The sequence below is a fragment of the Eucalyptus grandis genome, chromosome 2, assembly GCF_016545825.1.
Source record: "Eucalyptus grandis isolate ANBG69807.140 chromosome 2, ASM1654582v1, whole genome shotgun sequence".
In the NCBI taxonomy this organism is placed as follows: Eukaryota; Viridiplantae; Streptophyta; class Magnoliopsida; order Myrtales; family Myrtaceae; genus Eucalyptus; species Eucalyptus grandis.
In genome coordinates this window covers 44,240,481-44,258,706 of record NC_052613.1, presented here as the reverse complement: position 1 = coordinate 44,258,706, position 18,226 = coordinate 44,240,481, and the positions used below count along the sequence as shown (strand labels likewise).

The following is an 18,226-nucleotide window of genomic DNA, read 5'->3' as shown; positions in this document are numbered from 1 at the left end:
ATATGAGTCAGATCAAGAATGAGTTTGATATGTATTTGTCCGAATATGGGTAGCTAAATTTAAATATTTTAATTTGATTTGTATCATTTTTCACCCTATTCAAGTCAACCTGAATCATTCATTTGACAAGTCTACTGCTCCACGCGCTTTCAAGGTCTCCTCCAAAAGCCATTCATTATTGTGGGCGTGGGTTTCTTTATTCGTGATGTGCCTTTTATTTAATTAACTTTCTAACTAGAGTGACATGCATACCCATCGCCCATCTATCAGAGCTGTGGCCCTAGTAATCAAACAATATAAGTTAATGACAAGTCGAGCTCCATTGCGAATAGATGCTGACCAGGAAAGCTGTTATATTTGACGGAGCTCATCCATGTATGCTGATGCCATGGTTTCATCCATCGCACGGGCTATCTAAAAGATAAAATCAGACTGCCATTTTAAAATTCAATGTCCTTTCACGAGTTCGATGAACTCCTTATTAAAAGATATCTTGCCTGAGTCAATTTCACAAAAATCCAATGTGTCCATGGCATCGATGGTAGCGCGGACAAGTCCCGGATCTAGAACGGTTAACCGAAGCTTCAATTTGCATTGAATTCCACTACCGCAGGCGTCTACACAAGGTGACTCCATCTCCGATGGGGACTTGAGAGATGTCGACTCGCGGGTCGGAAGCTAAGAACTCGTTGAACTCCACGATTGCGGTGTGGCCGTCGTAGAAGTAGCTGGCGACGCCCTCCATCACTCGGCTCCTGAGGAACTCCGGCAGCTCCTCCCGGCCCTTGGCCACGGAGCCGTACCACAACGTGTTGTCATATGCGACGACGCCCCCGATTCTCAGGAGCCTCATCACACGGTCGTGGTAGCCGCGGTACTCCGACTTGTCGGCGTCCACAAACACAAAGTCGAACTCCTCTGCTCGGCCTTGGCCGTCACCCTGAGAATCGGTTCGACGACTTTTCCGCGTTGGTGGTTTTCCGGCCCGGGAAAATAATGAAATCAGTGAATCGAGTGTTGATTTTATGTAAATACCTTTTGACTAAGCATCAGGTCCAGTGCTGAGAGGGCGTCTGACTGGATGAAGCTGATCTTGTGAGCCACTCCAGCTTTTTCAATGAATGGCAATCCAACTTCATACGCTTCTTTGTCCAAGTCTATGGCTGTTATCTTCGGAAGGAGAGGCAATAATCTTTTTTATAAATTAAGAAGCTAAATTGTCCCAACTCAAACAAGAGAGTTATGATAAGTTTTATTAATTTATCGTATCTTATACAATATGATTATAGCATTTCATTCAAGCATGATCATAGAAACTCAATTTTGAAATCGAGAAACGAAGAAAGTTTTGATGTGAGTTGGAATCAATGCACCTAAAGTAGCGGCGTCGTAGCACATACCTTGCCATCATCAGGTAGTGCAAGCGCAGTAATCAGAAGAGAGTACCCCGTGAAAACACCGATCTCCAGTGTCCTCTTCGCATTGATTATTTTTAGAAGCATCGATAAGAACATTCCCTCGTCGCCGGGGACGTTTAGTTCACATCTACATAAATCTCGAAAACATCTTGTTATTTTTAAGAGTATTTTGCATGTCTCACTCATCTAGTGGACTAATACGGATGCATTTCATGCACATATTCTATGACCTAATGGGACAATCTTCACCAATTTCGCACACTAAATCTCGTCCAAAGTGTTAGCGAAAGTTGCTATGACCTAGCACAAGAGTAGAAAGAGATCATCCTGGATGATTCCTCATCAATTCATGGTGATATTAACTGAGAAGTTTATCCAATGAAGAGGAAATATATATGTACTAAAATAAAGTTGGATTGTCAAATATGATGAGAGCCGTTTGAGATTTGCCTGAAATCCGTCATTTTCGATAATCCAAATTCACTTTAATACATAAATTACACTTTTATAATGATTTGCTCGGGGAATAGAGATACTTACAGGTGGCCATACTTCTCAAACGTAGCTGTTCTGAGTTGTTTGAGCAGTTCATGCTCCCTCGGGAACACGCTCGTGTCCAAGATGTACTGTCGCATACACGTATAAAGTTTAATATTTTACTCGAAATGTGCTATATCATCATATATCGTGGGAAATATTAAACACGCGATCCATCAACTATAAGTGCAAAAAAAAAAAAAATTGATATTTTTTTCTAATTTTTTCTAAATATTCAAGGGTTACTAGGGCAGACATCTGGTAAATAGTATACAAACTCATGAGCAAGTTAAGAGAAACGGGAAAATCGAAACCGAAAACTTTACAACAAGTCATTGTCCACTCACTCAAACCTCAAAAGATCGAGATTTGGAATAAGATTCTCAATTCATTTCTACAAGAGTAGAGGTAACGTACAAGCTCTTTACATGATCGATCTATTACCAAAGATTATTAGGAAATGAAGAGAACTGTCCAGGGTTTCGAGTCGTATTTGTTCTGACATCCCAGAAAATTGCCAATGATATGCACGTATATTCGTAAGTAAACACGATCAAAGAGGCAAAAGGAATGGTGAAATCGACACCTGCTGGAGAGCTTGGCTATGGAGAAGAGTCTTGGTGACACTTTCAGCCATCGTTGGCGGAACAGGACGATCAGTGACGTAAAAGACTCGAACAAGCCTAAGAATTCTATACCATGGAAAAACAAGATTTGCCTCGAAGCAATGAAATGCTGAATGCAGAGAGAATTCAAGCTGATACGGCTCCTTCTTCCCCCACCTTCGAGCGGATTTAATGCTCATCAGATCAGTTACTTCTTTGAGTTCATCATTAATTGGGGATTGTCTTCCATGGAATAAGTTACGGCTGTCCATGTTACCGTAAGAAACTGAAAGTTTCTGCATTTATATTAATTTTAAAAGGCATACTGTAACGCAAACACAACCGCGCGAATGCATGCTGTGTCCTGATCGCTTTCATTGAAAATTTTCCATATGTTGTTACAGCTAGAAAGAGTTAACAAAAGCAATAGTCAACTCTTTTGCTATACGCCGATGCTTAAGTACTTAAATCGATTTAATGTGATGTGAAGGATGGGCCTGGAATGCATTTGATCGGTCCTTGTCAAAACTATAAGCCCAGATTTTTCTCACTAGTACCATATCGAACCGGTTCTGAAATTGGGCTACGAGGTTGGTCACGTGCCCAAAAATGAAATTAACCTGAACTAGGCCTTAACAACGGGCGAGTTGGGTTAGATACTGGGCGTCGAAAAACCTTACTCAAAGTCCACACGTGATTTTAGAAAAAAAAAAATTGAATTTGTTCATGTGATTGACCGGCGATGGGCGAGCTCAACTGGCGTAGTTGAGTCGGTCGAGACCCGAGAGGAAAATTGCTTGCCCTAATCCTATGATTGGTGGGCCTTGTTGGCCTGAGCGAGCTAAGTGCTCCTATGCTTTTAATTTGTCTAAATAAGTTCTACTCTCATACATAATTTAATCAATCCCTTCATTTGGTCCAGTTAGTTGAGTGGCTGGATGACGTCGCAATGTGACTTGGATAAAATTCTTCTGATATGGCATCCAAATTGGCCAGATTTTACCCACATCATACTTCGATGTTATCGATATTGGCTAAACTTTTCCACCCACGTCCACGTTCTTAGGAAGCACCTTTGGCAAAAGGCTAGGTCATAGTCTAAAATTCAATGTTGTAATAATTAAATATAAAATCACGCATTCTTTTAACAGCTTAAGCTTTTAAAATTATTAGTAATGGTCTCACAAATTCTCACATTTAAATTTGGTAAGAATTCGATGCCACAGTGCTTGTATCATTTTGATTTTTTCTATTGTTGTCCATAATTGTGACTATTGTGGGTCTTCTTAATGAAGTTCTTGGTCTGCTTTTGCAATACGTTGTCCTATTGGAGTGCATTTGAATCTAGTGATCGAATTGTTATTTTTTAGGAATAGCAGACCTACCTCTATTTAAATCACAACTAACGCTGCGTACACATCATTCCATCTCCATCCTAGAGATTATAGAAGGAGTTTATATAATAAGGAATGCTTGGAGAATCTCATTGTTGGGTGAGAACTAAGGTCAGGAAGCAGGGAGTGTGATACTTTTGGGTTAGCTAACCATTTCGACACATCTTGAACTGAGCCAAGAAAACAATGGGATGATTTCTAGGTTGACAATTTAACTGAGCCAAGAAAACAATGGGATGATTTCTAGGTTGACAATTTATCTCAATTATTTTGTTGGGTGGTCTTGGGCTTCTTTCATCCCAAAAGCTAATTCAAAGGATGAGATATTTCTCACACTTATAAACCGACCATCGATCCCTTCCACAATTGATATAGGACAATTTCAACAATCTCCCTTTCACACATCGGGCCTAGATCGAAAGTGCAACAACCCGTGACTCTCCCATGTGACTTTTTTTTTGGGTCTAGACTTGTTGGAAATTGGGCTAGTTATGGAAAGAAAGCAATTAAACAATAAAATAGACAGAATGAGAAAATAAATTGGACAATAAATTTATGTGATTCGGTCATAGTGACCTTTGTCCTTGGGGAGAGTAGCAACGGATTTCACTATAAATTAAGAGATATATGGAGATTAACACTTGAATCAAACACTCACGGTGTTTCTCAAATCTCAATTTACAGCTACTAATGCACACAGTATTTAGCTACACAATTCTCCACAAAATAATCTCCCAATTTCACGAAGGAATTAACAAATCTTGAACTTGCAAGAATTAATTAGCTTGAACACTAAATCTTCTAGGTGTAATTGTACGAATGCAACTAATGGAGAAACCCACGGCCAAGCACTCGCTTTGAGAAGGCGCTTCACCAAGGGACGATCAGTCCCACTTCTAATTGGAAAAGGAATCCTTGTGATTTAGTCAAACCCAAAGTCCAAGTTGGACATTTCCTTTCTTAACTGTGACAGAATATGGATCGGGAAAGTGAAGATTTAATCTTTAATTTCCTTTTTATTTATTGACCCAAACTTTCCTTTTTCTTTTCTTCCTTGGCCAACTTAGAAGCAAACGAAAAATTATATGCCCATCTTCCTTTGCTTTTGGAGTTGGGAGCATGAAGAGAAGCCCCATACCTTCTTCCAAAGTGATTGCTAAGAGGAAGTTTAAGCTCAAACCTATTAATATATTTAGTTAGACCTATCTTCATTTAAAAGCTTAAGCTAATGAGTTATGAATTAATTAAGATATATTAACTACTCTACAACATAGTAATTCTCCGATGTGAGATTTCTCTAATACAAGTCATTTACACGTACATCCTAACAATCTCTCCCTTTCATGTGAGCTTAGTGTTAGGTCTACTCCCAAATTAATTTTCCAATATGAGATTTTTCTAACATAATTTACTCACACATGCATTCTAATAATTTTCCTCTCACGTGTGAGCTTAGTGTTAGGTCTATTCCCCCTTAATTCAGGTATCCTTTTGCATCAACTTGTAAGTTGAATTCCCATGGGCACAACGCCCATATGCTTGGAAACTGTAACCATCGGCTCTAATATTAATTGTTGGGAGTGATAGCAAAAGCTTGATACATTCTTTGGGGGAGATCGCCAAGAAAGAGCTTAAGTCTAAGCATGTTAATATCACATCTACATAAAAGTTTAAGCCAATGAATTATGAGCCAACTACAATATATTAACAATTTTATACCACATCAATTCTCCAAAATGGGATTTCTCTAACACAACTCACTTGCACATACATTCTAACAATCTCTCCCTTACATATGAGCGCAATGTTAGGTCTGTTCCCTATCAATTCACCGCCTGCAGCAGGAGCCATATGGTGGGGGCTTGTGTTAGAATGAGAACTCAGATGGACTTGAACAGAGGCTATATCTGGCCATGATGAATCCCAGAATTTTTTTTTTTTTTTTAACTAGTTCCCCTTTGGAACTTCCACGTTAGATGATTACTGTGTGGTTGGCTTTTTAAAGCAGAACCTGCGTGGAAAATATTGCACGTAATGGACCATGCGCATTGACTTTTTCTACTAAAGAAGGGGAACGAAAACCACGGGAAGGTTCTTCGAACAAGCATAGCGATTGGAGTTGCATAAACTGTTCCAAGTTGCAAATTGCTTTAAGGAAGTGGTGTAGAATCTTCACTTCAATCGAGGGAGGGAAAGAGACGAATGCAGAGGACGTGTTGCCCGTGACTGATTCTGCTTGCATTCTCTCTCTTTCCCCTTTGGTCCGGTTGAACGTGGGAGAAGGGCCCTCCATCCGCTTTATCGACTGAAAAGGGGTGGTCTATGTCTATGCACCGTTGCATATTTTTTCGGGCCGCTGGATCGGATACCTTCATGTAACATCAGCGAAGACCTGGGGTCAACGCGGCTTGATGTTCTACACATTACAGGCCGGTCAAGTCAACAAAAACGTAGGTTGAGTAGTACACAGAGCTCTCTTCTTGGCAAGAGCTTTTCCCTCTCATTGGTAATCGGTGAAGACCATGAGCTCCTCTCTTGTTGACCTAAAAAATAAGTTTACGAGTGAATCGGCATAATTATCTATAATGTTTTTGATAATTTTTTCTTTTTCACATAATTATTGGTAATCGGTGAAGACCTGTGTGCTTGGCTCCGCTCGGGTGAATGTAGTCATGGTCCTTTCTAGAGCGCCGTGGTTGCTACACTGTGGAGAGAAATTGGTATCAGAAAAACATTGAATTTGTTCATGTAATGACCAAGCATGGGCGAGCTCAATCGGCGTAGATGAGTCGGCCGAGACCCAAGAATAAAATTGTTTGTCCAAATCCTTTGATTAGTGGGTCTCATTGGCCCGAACGAGCTAATACCCCCATCCTATGCTTCTGATTCGCATAACTAAGTTCTTTTACTTTCACAAATATTCTAATCGAGTCCCTCCATTTGATCCAACTTAGTGAGTGGCCATCAAACAATGTCCCATCGTGACTTGGATAAAATTCTCCTAATGCTGGCATCCAAATTGGCTAGATTGCACCCACATCATGCTCGACATTATCAATAGTAGCTAAGTTTTCCTTCCATGTCCATGTTGTTGCGATCATTGTCACTAAAATTTCTAAGTGAGGTACTGATGGTATGAATCCGTTTCAACAAAAACCAAATAGAATTTTTGATAGTTATAAATTATGGTTGTCAAAATTGTAATTGCACTCTAAGTAATGTGATTATGATTATGGCAGTATATGATTAAAAGAAGAAGAAGAAGAATTATGTAACCAAGCTGGAAAATTAAAGTAGGAGAAATTAGATAAATAAATTTAAAAAAAAAAAGGACAAAAAGGAGGCGAAGAAATAAACAATAAAAGTGAAAGTAGACATAAATTTAGTAGAATGAAAGTTAACCAGAAAAGAAGAAGAAGAAGATAATAGGAGAGAGGAAGTGACCCGCGTGACATGAAATCTCTTTTAGTATATGGTTTGAATATATAGATATTTAAAAAAAAAAGAAGAAGAGATTTAGTAATTGCTAAGTCAAGATGAAAGTGCGCTCTATCCTTCCTAGAAGGGTTAAGTATCTTTTCACCGGAAAGTCGCGCTTTCCTGCGCACTATCATTTTTTGTTAGCATATTTCATTTGTATTTTCTTTTAAAGTTACCACATATACGTCATAATGAAAGCAACATATACTTTATAATTTAACTTGAGAAATATAATGAAGCAAATCATTTCTTAGAGTTCACAAAGTAGAAAATTATATTATAAATAAAATCGGACACCATCTCTGTTCACTCGACTATACTTGCAAAGTATAAAAAAGTTTACATAAAAAAAGTGATAGATTAAAATGACAAGGCAAAAAGAACATAATTCCAATCGAATCACTAACTTAATTATCTAATCAAAGAAGAATTAATTCTCATTTAAATTAAATTTGGCATAATCTTATCTAGCCTATACTCACAGTAAGTATCATGGTCACACGCAATATTTATCTCACTCTCGTACACGAATTTAAAGAAAAAATTAAAATCTCGAGTGAGAACAATAAAGGAAAAAAGGGTTCACATAATTGGGATGTGTCCAGTACAAACTGACCAGACTTACGAAGAAGCATACATTTATACGTTGACTTATACGTTAACTCTAAATCAACTTAATAAGAAAGAAAGAGACGGAGAAACAAAGTGATTAAAGAAATGGAAAAAGAAAAGAGGGTTAAAATAGGAAGCACCCCATAAATAATTCGAAAGAATCTTTTCGGATGAATAATAAAAAAACCAAAAAAATTGGGAGTTAGATTATAAAAAAATTAAATCGAAAAACCAGTTCCGTCATTTCCTCGCATTTACTCTCTCTCTCTCTCTCTCTATCTCTATCGTACATTCATCCTCCCGTTCTCCGAAATGGGAGATCGTTAAAGAGTTCACACGTGTCAGAGTTTCTTGTCGTTCGATTTGTCCTCAAAATATCTCCACCTTAATCTCCCCGAGCGACCGAGCGAAACGCAGAGAGAGAAAGTAGAGAGAGAGTACGATAAGTATTCCCTCTCAGTCACCCCCGCCGACGATCCTCCTGCCGACCGCCTCCTCCCCCGGCCGTTCCGATCCTCCCGGCGACGCGACGACAATGGTGAAGCCGAGCGGCGGCGGCGGCGATCGGGGCCCCCCGCTGGCGCCGTTCCTCAGCAAGTGCTACGAGATGGTGGAGGACGAGGCGACCGACCCCATCATCGCGTGGGGGAGCGCCGGCGACACCTTCGTCATCTGGGACATCACTCAATTCACCCTCCAGTTGCTCCCCCACTACTTCAAGCACTCCAACTTCTCCAGCTTCATGCGCCAGCTCAACATCTACGTGCGTCATTGCCTGACCTAACCCTCCTCTCTTTTTTGTCTTCTCTGTTCTTCGATTCCGTAGCTTCCTCTTTTCGGTGCTTGTCGTTCGTTGCGGAATTGGAGCTTTTGACTGCTCGGAGAGTCGTTTCGTGTTCTCTGGTTGCGTTTGATCCTGGTTTCGATGTCGGGGACGGGTTGTTTTGGCTGGAGTGGCTCGATAGACGGCGTTCGCTGCTGGGGAATTTGATATCTTGGGTGTGGGTTCGTGGTTGGTGCGTTGAAGTTGACATTGCACGGTGTGATGCCTAAAAAGTGCATCTTTATAAGGGGTTTTGTCGCTGCAATGGGAAATTAGATCAGTGGTTGCTTTGCTTATGTGCAGAGCGGCAAATCAACGGTGGCTCAATTGAGTATTTGTGATGCAGTACTCAGTAGAGCTAATAACGAGAATAGCGATAGTTTTCGCCGATAATTCAGTTGTGTAACTTGGAAGATTTTTCTTCAGTTAAAGTTTGCTGATAATTTTTGGTTGAGCTGATGTATGGGATTAATCCAAAAAGAAAAACAGACTTGGACTTGTGTGCGGCATATCTTATTAGGAGCAGACGGACACTAGCTTCTTCCAGATATTGATGCTGATGGTGGATGAAAACCCATCTTCGATCATACCTTAAATATCTGTGTCAACTGGACTATAAAGGCCCTATGAGTGAGACATGACTATTTTCGCTTTCCTTTCGTAAAGAAAGTAGTTTATAGACGAATTGGATTTACCCATGGAGTCAGGAGTCAACTGGATCTGCCCCTCAACTGTTGTATTACTCTTTTCCTAATCATCTTCTCTGATTTCAATCACACAAAAGCTGAGTATGTGAAAAACACATTTCTCTTTGTTGCCTATATGCATGTGGGTCGCTCTGGCTTCATCGACTTGAATACTCTAGTGGTACTTTAACGTCGTTGCCTCTGTTTTTCTGCTATATTGTTGCTATTTTGGTGCTCTAACAACTTTTTAACTCTTTTCCTATGGAAATAAGCGATGAAATCATAGAAGTACGGCAGGCATCAGTACATGTATCTAACTATGGTCTTTAAGTTTTATGACTTGGAACTTTGTTTAGAGAACTTTGTTTAGACTTTTCCATAGCTATGTGGATGGTAGCCCCAGTCTTGCTCTGCTATGGGTTGTCTTGCTACTTTAGTACAAAGAAATTAGTTTCTGCATAAGAGAGGAATTGATCTTACGACTAGTTGCTTTTCTTCAATGCAAAATTCCTTGAAAAAAGATATCCAATCTGACCTTAGCTGGTTCTGATAAGTAGTGAATGCCATAGAATTAGCTGAAGATTCAGCCACTTTATAGTGATTTTGAGCTTGAAGATGAATGCCATCCAAATCCCAACTTCTGAGAAAGATTGGTACTTAGTTGTTTTCCTTTTCTATTATGTATGAATTCAACAAACTGATCATGTTCATCAAGAAGCTTCTTTTCTTGTTTAATTTGGATTGTCTTTTCTGTTTTTGACACTATATGTTTTCTACCATTTCGCTCGAAGCTATTCTTGGAGTATTATGTCGTACTGGTTATTACTTTTGTGGTTACTTGTGTTCTTGAAGAGCACTACCTCCACCTCTAACGTGTTCTTTGCTCATTGCTTTATGCTGAGATTACCCCTGCTTTTTTTTTTTTTTGTGAATTTGTTCGGGCCGAAGAGATTGCCCCTACTTCACTCCTGAGTATTAAGCCTCTGATAGCTGACACGTTTCTGTCCTCGTGTGGTCATTATAGTAGTTGTATTGATATTTAACAAAGTGACGTTGCATGAATTTTACCAAACATTTGGTAACTAGAGTCTGTCTTATAGAGAAACATGAAAATCAGTGACAACAGCAGAATATTTGCCACTTCAATATCTAAATAGTCGAGAAATATACTTCTGGATGCTGATTATGTTCTCATGATGTTGATGTCCTCTATGTTTGATGAGCAACTGTTGTGATTAGTTACAATTATACTTGTGGTCGTATTATAAACAAGGCTAATACGAGTGATACATATGAGGAGAGCTCTTATTAACTGCCTTCATACATATAAGCAACTGCATGCGAATGATTCTGGGTCTTGTCTTCAACTTTTTTTAGTCTATATTAATGGCTTTGTCCAAAATCTCTACCAGGGTTTCAGAAAAGTTGATTCAGATCGTTGGGAATTCGCAAATGATGGATTCATCAAAGATCAAAAGCATATGTTGAAGAATATACGCAGGAGGAAGAATGTTCAGGTTGTGGATCAGAAAAAATCATTGCAGAAGCAGGATAATTCCGTTGAAGAAGTCGATAAAATTAAAATAGATGGGCTTTGGAAAGAAGTTGAAAATTTGAAGATTGATAAGACAGTCCTTTCGCTGGAGTTAGGTAAAGTTAGACAGCTCCAGGAAACTTCAGATAATAAATTGGTCCTCCTGAGAGACCGTGTTCAGGGAATGGAAAATAATCAGCAGCAGATGTTGTCATTCTTAGTAATGGCAATGCAAAACCCAGGGTTCTTGGTTCAGCTGGTCAAGCTGAAAGACAATCACTGTCGCGTGACTGAAATGGGTAACATGCTGGAACCACAAGGAGCAGAAAGTGGATCATGGATTTCTGAGGGAACAATAGTGAAGTACCAGCCTCCAACTGATGGAAAAACAAACCCTGAATTATCCCCGTTATCAGGCTTGGGGGAAACGCCAAAATCTGGTCCTTCTTTTGATGGGACAAGGGATGTTTTAATGAACAACGATCTTATGTCGATGCTCATGAATGAAAAATTCTCTTTGGATACTCCACTGATATTTCCAGACTCTCCTGATGACAATGCATGGGAAAAACTGCTTTTAGCTTGTCCTTTTATTGAGAGCGCCAGTGAGAAAAGGCAAGACAATGAAGGACCCAATTATTTGGGCATGGAGACAGAACCAGCATTTTCTGGAGCGAGCTCAGTCTCTACTGATTTTGAAGCTTTAATGAGAATGATGGGGAACCCTCAGGAAGCTGAGACTGAGTCAGATGTTGATGGAGATGATTGGGAGGATGCTCCAAATGTTGATTTTCTAGCGGAGCAACTGGAATACTTGGCTTCCAAGGCTTGATCTCAAGCTTCAGGCAACATAAGAGCATTTGGCTTTTGGAAGGGTAGCTGCAGCTTAAGTTTTATAGGGGGCTACTCTGGTTTCTTCTGCATACTATAACATATTTGGAAATGCTTGATGGAGCTTTCCTGCAAAGACATAAGTTAGTTTCTAACTGCCGACTTTTAAGCAATCAGATACAGCAATGCACGCAATGCTGGGAAACTAGTGCAGTTAAGGATGATTGCAATACGGAGTGGAGATTACATAATCTGATTGAATCTTAAGAAAAAGAAAAGTCAATAGTATCGTGTTTTCTACCCTGAATATGATGCAGGAAATTTTCCCGATGAAGTTCCCTTATTGATGGTGACATTCCTCTTGGCTGTTGGTTATTGACAGGATTCATGTGGGTGGGCAACTCGACATGATCTTTTTCTTCCAGCCCCTGTGGTGAACCACAAAATGTTGGACTTACCTTTCCAAATGACTTTGTAAATTACTTGCAGAGAATCATAATATGGACGCCACTTTTTCGGTGGCTTATTAGTATTTTGTACATTGCAATTCCTCTCAGCATTGTCAGAGGAGTTTGAAATGGCTATGAAAGTATGTATTCATTCGCCTGTTAGCCTGACGAGTACAAATTCGATGTATGCCGTCCGCTTCTTTGTTCGTTTTTCATCTGAGCTGAATCGATGATGTTTCTGAGTTCAAATGGGAATGATCGCCATAATGCAAGTACCGCAAATTGCATGTCCTGTCATGATTCTACATGAACTTGCGTCCAGTTCCACTTGATGGATTGTCATAATTGAAACTCGTGTGTATTCCCCAATAGTGCATTATAAGATTGCGTTCTCATGCGCTAGGGAATGCAGATGGCTTGTCGCTGCAACTCTCACTTTTCCTCTGATAACTACCAAATTGAGGGAATATCTAGTTCATTTTACCCCACATGAGAGAGCTCTCCTAGCCTAAGTGCCTAAGTGGCATCGACATTGACACGTGACTTATGACACGACACGATACGTCGACATATTATTTCTCAAAAAATAGAGAATTCCGATACTTTAATACACATATTAAATGTATATTTTCATATGTACATAATTAATTATCATTTTATAATTAAATTTTATTCTAATTCACAAATAAATAAATAATAAAAAAAGACTAGAATGAATGTACACTAAAAATATTAATCCACCATTTGTTAATATCATTTGTTATTTCAATCGACAAATTTAAGTCCATTTCAATAATTCATTAAACTTAGAGAAAAAGGCAATACACATTGGATTCATGTATTAAAGCGTGTCAAAAGAAAAGAGAAAAAATAAACTTGTGAGTGAATTGTGTCTCGAGAGAAATGAGTCAAAAGAAAATAAAAGATTAGGTTTTTCCCCTTTATTATTATTATTATTATTATTATTATTATTATTATTATTATTATTATTATTATTATTATTATTATTATTATTATTACATATTTACATGATGACTTTTTTTTTTTTTATTGAAATTTTTAAAATTGATTCCTTACCTGTTGCAATCATATGTCGGAAATCCAAACTTCATGCTGGAATTCTCACTCAAGTGTCGGATAGTATTAGCCAAGTATTGGATTTTCCAACATGTGTGGACTAAGTATCGGACACGTGTTGGGATATTTGACAAGATATGAAGGTTTTTGAAAAGTGTTGGTGCTACTCAACTCCAACCTCCAAGCTCAATTTTCTCTGCTTTGGTCATTTTTGGTCTTAAAAGAGGACACCCGTTGGAAGTAGCGACCATCGCCATTTTATAGCCAATACCAAGCATGGGCATGACAGTGCTCATTTCTTTCTCATGTTCCATTTCCTTCTTGCTTCCCTCCAATTCGTCTCATTTCTACACGATACAAATTGCGAGCTGAGGATAGGTCCTAGATACAAAAAGGTCGATAAAAGTATACGGTGAAATTGTCCAAAAATTCTTAAATTTATTACATTTTTGCCAGATTAGTTTTAAATCTCTAATTGTGCCAATTAAGTTTTGATTTTTTTCACATTTGATTGGTTGAGTCTATCCTGTCAATTTTGATTGGAAATCATAGACGTGGATACCGATTGTCTCATGTGATAGTGTCAATGTTGACGTAGACAAGTTTTACTAGTATTTTAATATTATTTTTATTTTTATTTTTCTTTTCTTCTGTTTTTCCTTTTTTTTACTTATATTTTTTCCTTTTTCCCTTTTCCCCTCCACCGGCCATCACCGGGTCTCACTTTGCCAACCTTGGGCAACGGTTGCTTGGGCCTAGCTCAGTGAGAGCCGCCCTCAGTGGGCTCAATTTGGTGAAGGACTACCCTCGCTGACCCAGGCAAGGTTTTCTTTAGGGGTAAGCATATCGGACCACCCAGACCATTTGGACTAGCCAGTTTGGTCCCACACCTAGGGGCGTCAGTCTAGTTCCGATTCCGAGGGGGAATTTGACTAGACCGGACCAACTCTTTTTATATTATATATATATATATATATATATATATATATTAATTTCTTAAAAGTAGTAATAAATCCTATAATTGTAATAATTCTAGTAATTTTTTTCAATTTTTTTAATTTTTTTTTGTAAGTGGCTAGTTCCATTGGATTGGACCGATTGGGCAGGTTCTGTTTGCTATCCTAGGATCGTCCGGTCTAGTCCCCAGTCCCAAAAAAATGGGAACTAGTCATCTTGGTCCGATTCCTAGTTCTTAAGTGGAACTAGATCAAACCAGAAATTGATCATCCCTAGTTTTGCCTAGGTTTGCCCTCGCTAAACTCGGGCAAATATTAAAGAATAAGAAAAAGTTTGAACAAATATTAAAGTAAATAAAAAAAAAATTATTTATGTCGACGATGACTGTGTCACATAAAAAGATCAGCCTCCACTTAAGTGATTTACTATTAAAATTTGCCAGATTGACTCAATTAACAAAATGAGAAATTATCGGCGATTCAATTGGTATAATTAAAAAGTCTATGATTAAATTAATAAAATGTAATAGAGTTATGACTTTTTGAATTTTTTTTTTTCTCATGCCATAAAACGCCTAGCCGAACAATGATGATGCACCGATACCATATTGAGGTTGACAATCAAGTTCCTCCAAATCCAGAAAAAGGGAGAAAGATACTTGGGTCTTATTACAAGGAGCAGGATCTTACATAGGCAAACACCAGAAACCCCTACTTATATTGCCTGAACAGCCTTGGCCAGGCCGAAAGCGGCCGCGGAGGCAATGGCACCGACGAGGGCAGTTTGCAGAGCACTTCGGAAGGGCTTATCACCAGTGAAACGGCCCTTGACGTAGCCGAAGATGAGCAGAGCAATGAGAGTGAGGACAACAGATGCAACCAGAGCGTCTGTGGCTCTTGGGACCAACGCGTAAGGCCCGAGAGGCACCAATCCACCCAATACGTAGGATACAGCAATCGTGAGCGCGCTCTGTAATGCTCTTCTTGGGTCTGGCTTCTCCAATCCCAGCTCAAACCTGCATTCACAACACTTCCACAATTTAGCATAATGACAAAGGGAAAGCAACTTTATTGATCAATTGTACATAATCAAAATAGGCGCGTCGATAGATGCTGCCATTGCTTGGTGTAAACTTGTGGCGATGCTGCAGTCTTCGAGGCCCTAGGCACATGGACAACGATGAATTCTTGGAAAGATTGGAATGATGGACGTGAAAGCATGACTTCGTTGAAGAAAGATCCAAGAAGCAGGAGCTATCTTCATATGTCTCACATAACGTGCCACCTTACGGTTTCCAAAATCTTTTCACGCACTATCTGTTTGCTGGAACATAAGAGAGGCGGTGGTGTCGCCATCAAGAAGCACGTGTCCGTAGCGGCCATTTTAAGGTTTTCGTCCGTGTTCTGGCCCAAACGCATATGCTTTTCTGTGGAGAGTTGAAGAGCATACGCTTCTTCCCTTTTGTTTTTGTTTTGTTCTGTAGTGAAGCGTTTTGTGCGTGTACATATTAAGAAAAAAGTACCGTCATGCTTTGGTTCTTCCCAAAGCTAGCAGGCGAAAAAGAAGCGAGTCCCATCCTGTCTTAACGCTTTAACCGAGAACGCTCAGAAACACACCGCAGCTTGCAGAACATGCTTTTTCTCGAGGATTTAGGCACTATCACTTGTCAGATGACAAGATTTCTGAATCCTCTCTCTCTCTCTCTCTCCCTCCCTCCGTCCTTCCCTCCCTCTCCCTCTCCCTCCCCCTCTCCCTCCCCCTCCCTCCCTCCAAAGCTGATTAGGACAGTTGTACTATTGAATGTCTGCAGTTGATTTTATGAAGTCTACTGCAAAGTTTCTGATTTTGTCCAACTCCTACTTTTAACCAAACTAACAGAAACATCATTGGGTCCTTAGTGGAATCAGTAAATATGGCATAAATGGCGTTTGTGATTAGAAAGATCATCACTTACTTCATCATGAACTCGAGCCAGGCTTGAGGCTTCTTCCTCAGTGCATTCACCACCGGCCAGTATTCATGTGGCTCTAAATCGTATTGTGCCAATATTTCTGCCACCTCAGCCGCTTCTGCACGACCAAAAACAAAATAGAGAAAGATCTCACTCTCTATCTCTGTATACTTTACATGATGAATCCATGATCGATTCAAATAGAAAAAGACCAATATTTGCTTAATAGGAATGTTCAGATTAAAACAAACTATGATTGAGCAGTGACCGAGTATTTAAATGAGCAAGTCGTATCCAAATTTTAACAAAAAAATTTATCATACATTAGAAAGGAAAGTGAAGAAAAATGAAAGAGGAAATGGGTGATGAGAATTGAGAGAGGACCAGTATCAGGAACACTGATGATCTCTGCTTGCTCTCTTTTGAATTCCCTCGAGTAGTGGTCTGCCTCACTTTTAGCTGCAAGATACCTGACACACACCAATTTCACAGTCCCATCAGCTTTGTATCGCAGACTCTGCAAACTCAGAAAATCGGCCATTTTCCCAACACTGTGCGAACATTTTTTCGCGTCTACCAAATGGACGTCGACCAAATCTATCACAATCCTTGAGTTTGTAACGACAGAAATTTAACTGGGTCCATATACTATAGTAGCTACTACACGCTACAAGCTCAGTGAAAATAAGGAAAAGTTGCTACGATTTCTCTCTACATTATATCATATTTCACGTGTCCCAAGAACAACACGAAATGAAAATGAGTCCGGGAATGATCGTGAGGGAATCTCATCTCGCTCAGGAAAAGGTTGACTGCAAAGCTGTCGCCTAGTTTCCAAGGCAGAATCAGGTTTAACAGTCCGTGAATGTTGCACTTCGAAAGTGATGTCTCACGGTACATAAAATCTCCTGTGATTTGCTGGAGATTATATGACGAAAATAATCTACGAAACAGCACCACCCTCCGCGCATGGCGAACAGCTATGGAGGAGAGTCGTGGTAGATGTACCCGCCGAGACCCATGGAGATGGCGCCGGCTGCGACCTCGGCGACGCCGGCGGTGAGGACGATGGAGGAGGGGGCGTTGGCGCCGGAGAGGCCGGCGGCGAGGGCGAAGGGGACGGTCAGGCCGTCGGAGACGCCGATGATGATGTCGCGGACGATCTCGCCGGCGGTGAAGTGGGACTCCGTGTGATGGTTTAGGAGCGCCCGCTTCTCCGGCTCCAGATTGTTCCCGTTCTCGTTTGCGTCCGCCATTGAATACGATGGTGTTCGAGGCAGAGAGAGATGAAGAGAGACGAAGCGACAGGAAGGGGAGGGAGGGAGGGAGGGAGGGAGGGAGGGGGAGAGGGAAAGATAGAGAGGAACGAGGAGATGCCTCTCTTTTGTTTCTTTCTTTTATAGAGAGGGGTAGGAATTTGAGCTTGGGTAACTCCATAATATTTCTGCCAAATAATAAAAATCCAACCTAATTATTTTAATAAAGTGTGATCTACCATACCAGGAGTCGGACGTCAGTCATCTAATATCATCCTTTGACGTGAGACTTAGGAATTCAAATTATTGATCTAACATTCATCTAGATTTGATTTCTTATTTACCAAGTGCAATTAAAACCGATTTCACAAGTTTAATCGTGACTTTACAGAAATAGACTTTCGGCTCGCATTTCACTTGACTCATGCCATTGATGAGATAGATGGGTCTTGAATGCGGAGTTTACCGAATCAAGATGAATTTTTTTTCCTTATAATAAATTAATTTTCAATTACGATGGAAAAGGATGCATTATTGGGGTGTTAAATGTTGGTTTTATTGGGGGCAGGTTCCCAATATGTTCACTTTTGGTTACGGACTATTAGGCCGTGAGGAA

The 18,226-nt window shown here is 39.9% G+C and overlaps 3 protein-coding genes across 3 annotated transcripts; 1 reads left to right on the top strand and 2 right to left on the bottom strand.

Annotated features, from left to right (window-relative positions):
• Positions 1 to 604: 604 nt before the first annotated feature.
• LOC104435432 (putative caffeoyl-CoA O-methyltransferase At1g67980) lies at positions 605 to 2,592 on the bottom strand. Its single transcript, XM_018865418.2, has 5 exons — positions 2,542 to 2,592; positions 1,959 to 2,044; positions 1,401 to 1,545; positions 1,036 to 1,170; positions 605 to 916 (listed from the first exon to the last, which is right to left on the bottom strand). Exons 1-5 carry the CDS (start codon positions 2,590 to 2,592, stop codon positions 605 to 607), a joined length of 729 nt encoding a protein of 242 aa, XP_018720963.2.
• A 5,848-nt stretch (positions 2,593 to 8,440) lies between these two features.
• Positions 8,441 to 12,531, top strand: LOC104433051 (heat stress transcription factor A-8). The gene is made up of 2 exons (XM_010045676.3): positions 8,441 to 8,809; positions 10,968 to 12,531. The coding sequence occupies exons 1-2, from the start codon at positions 8,582 to 8,584 to the stop codon at positions 11,919 to 11,921; spliced, it is 1,182 nt and encodes a 393-aa protein (XP_010043978.1). The 5' UTR covers positions 8,441 to 8,581; the 3' UTR covers positions 11,922 to 12,531.
• Positions 12,532 to 15,117: 2,586 nt separating this feature from the next.
• LOC104435433 (vacuolar iron transporter 1) lies at positions 15,118 to 17,610 on the bottom strand. The gene is made up of 4 exons (XM_010048187.2): positions 17,363 to 17,610; positions 16,739 to 16,824; positions 16,358 to 16,472; positions 15,118 to 15,418 (listed from the first exon to the last, which is right to left on the bottom strand). The coding sequence occupies exons 1-4, from the start codon at positions 17,608 to 17,610 to the stop codon at positions 15,118 to 15,120; spliced, it is 750 nt and encodes a 249-aa protein (XP_010046489.2).
• Between the last annotated feature and the right edge of the window lie 616 nt (positions 17,611 to 18,226).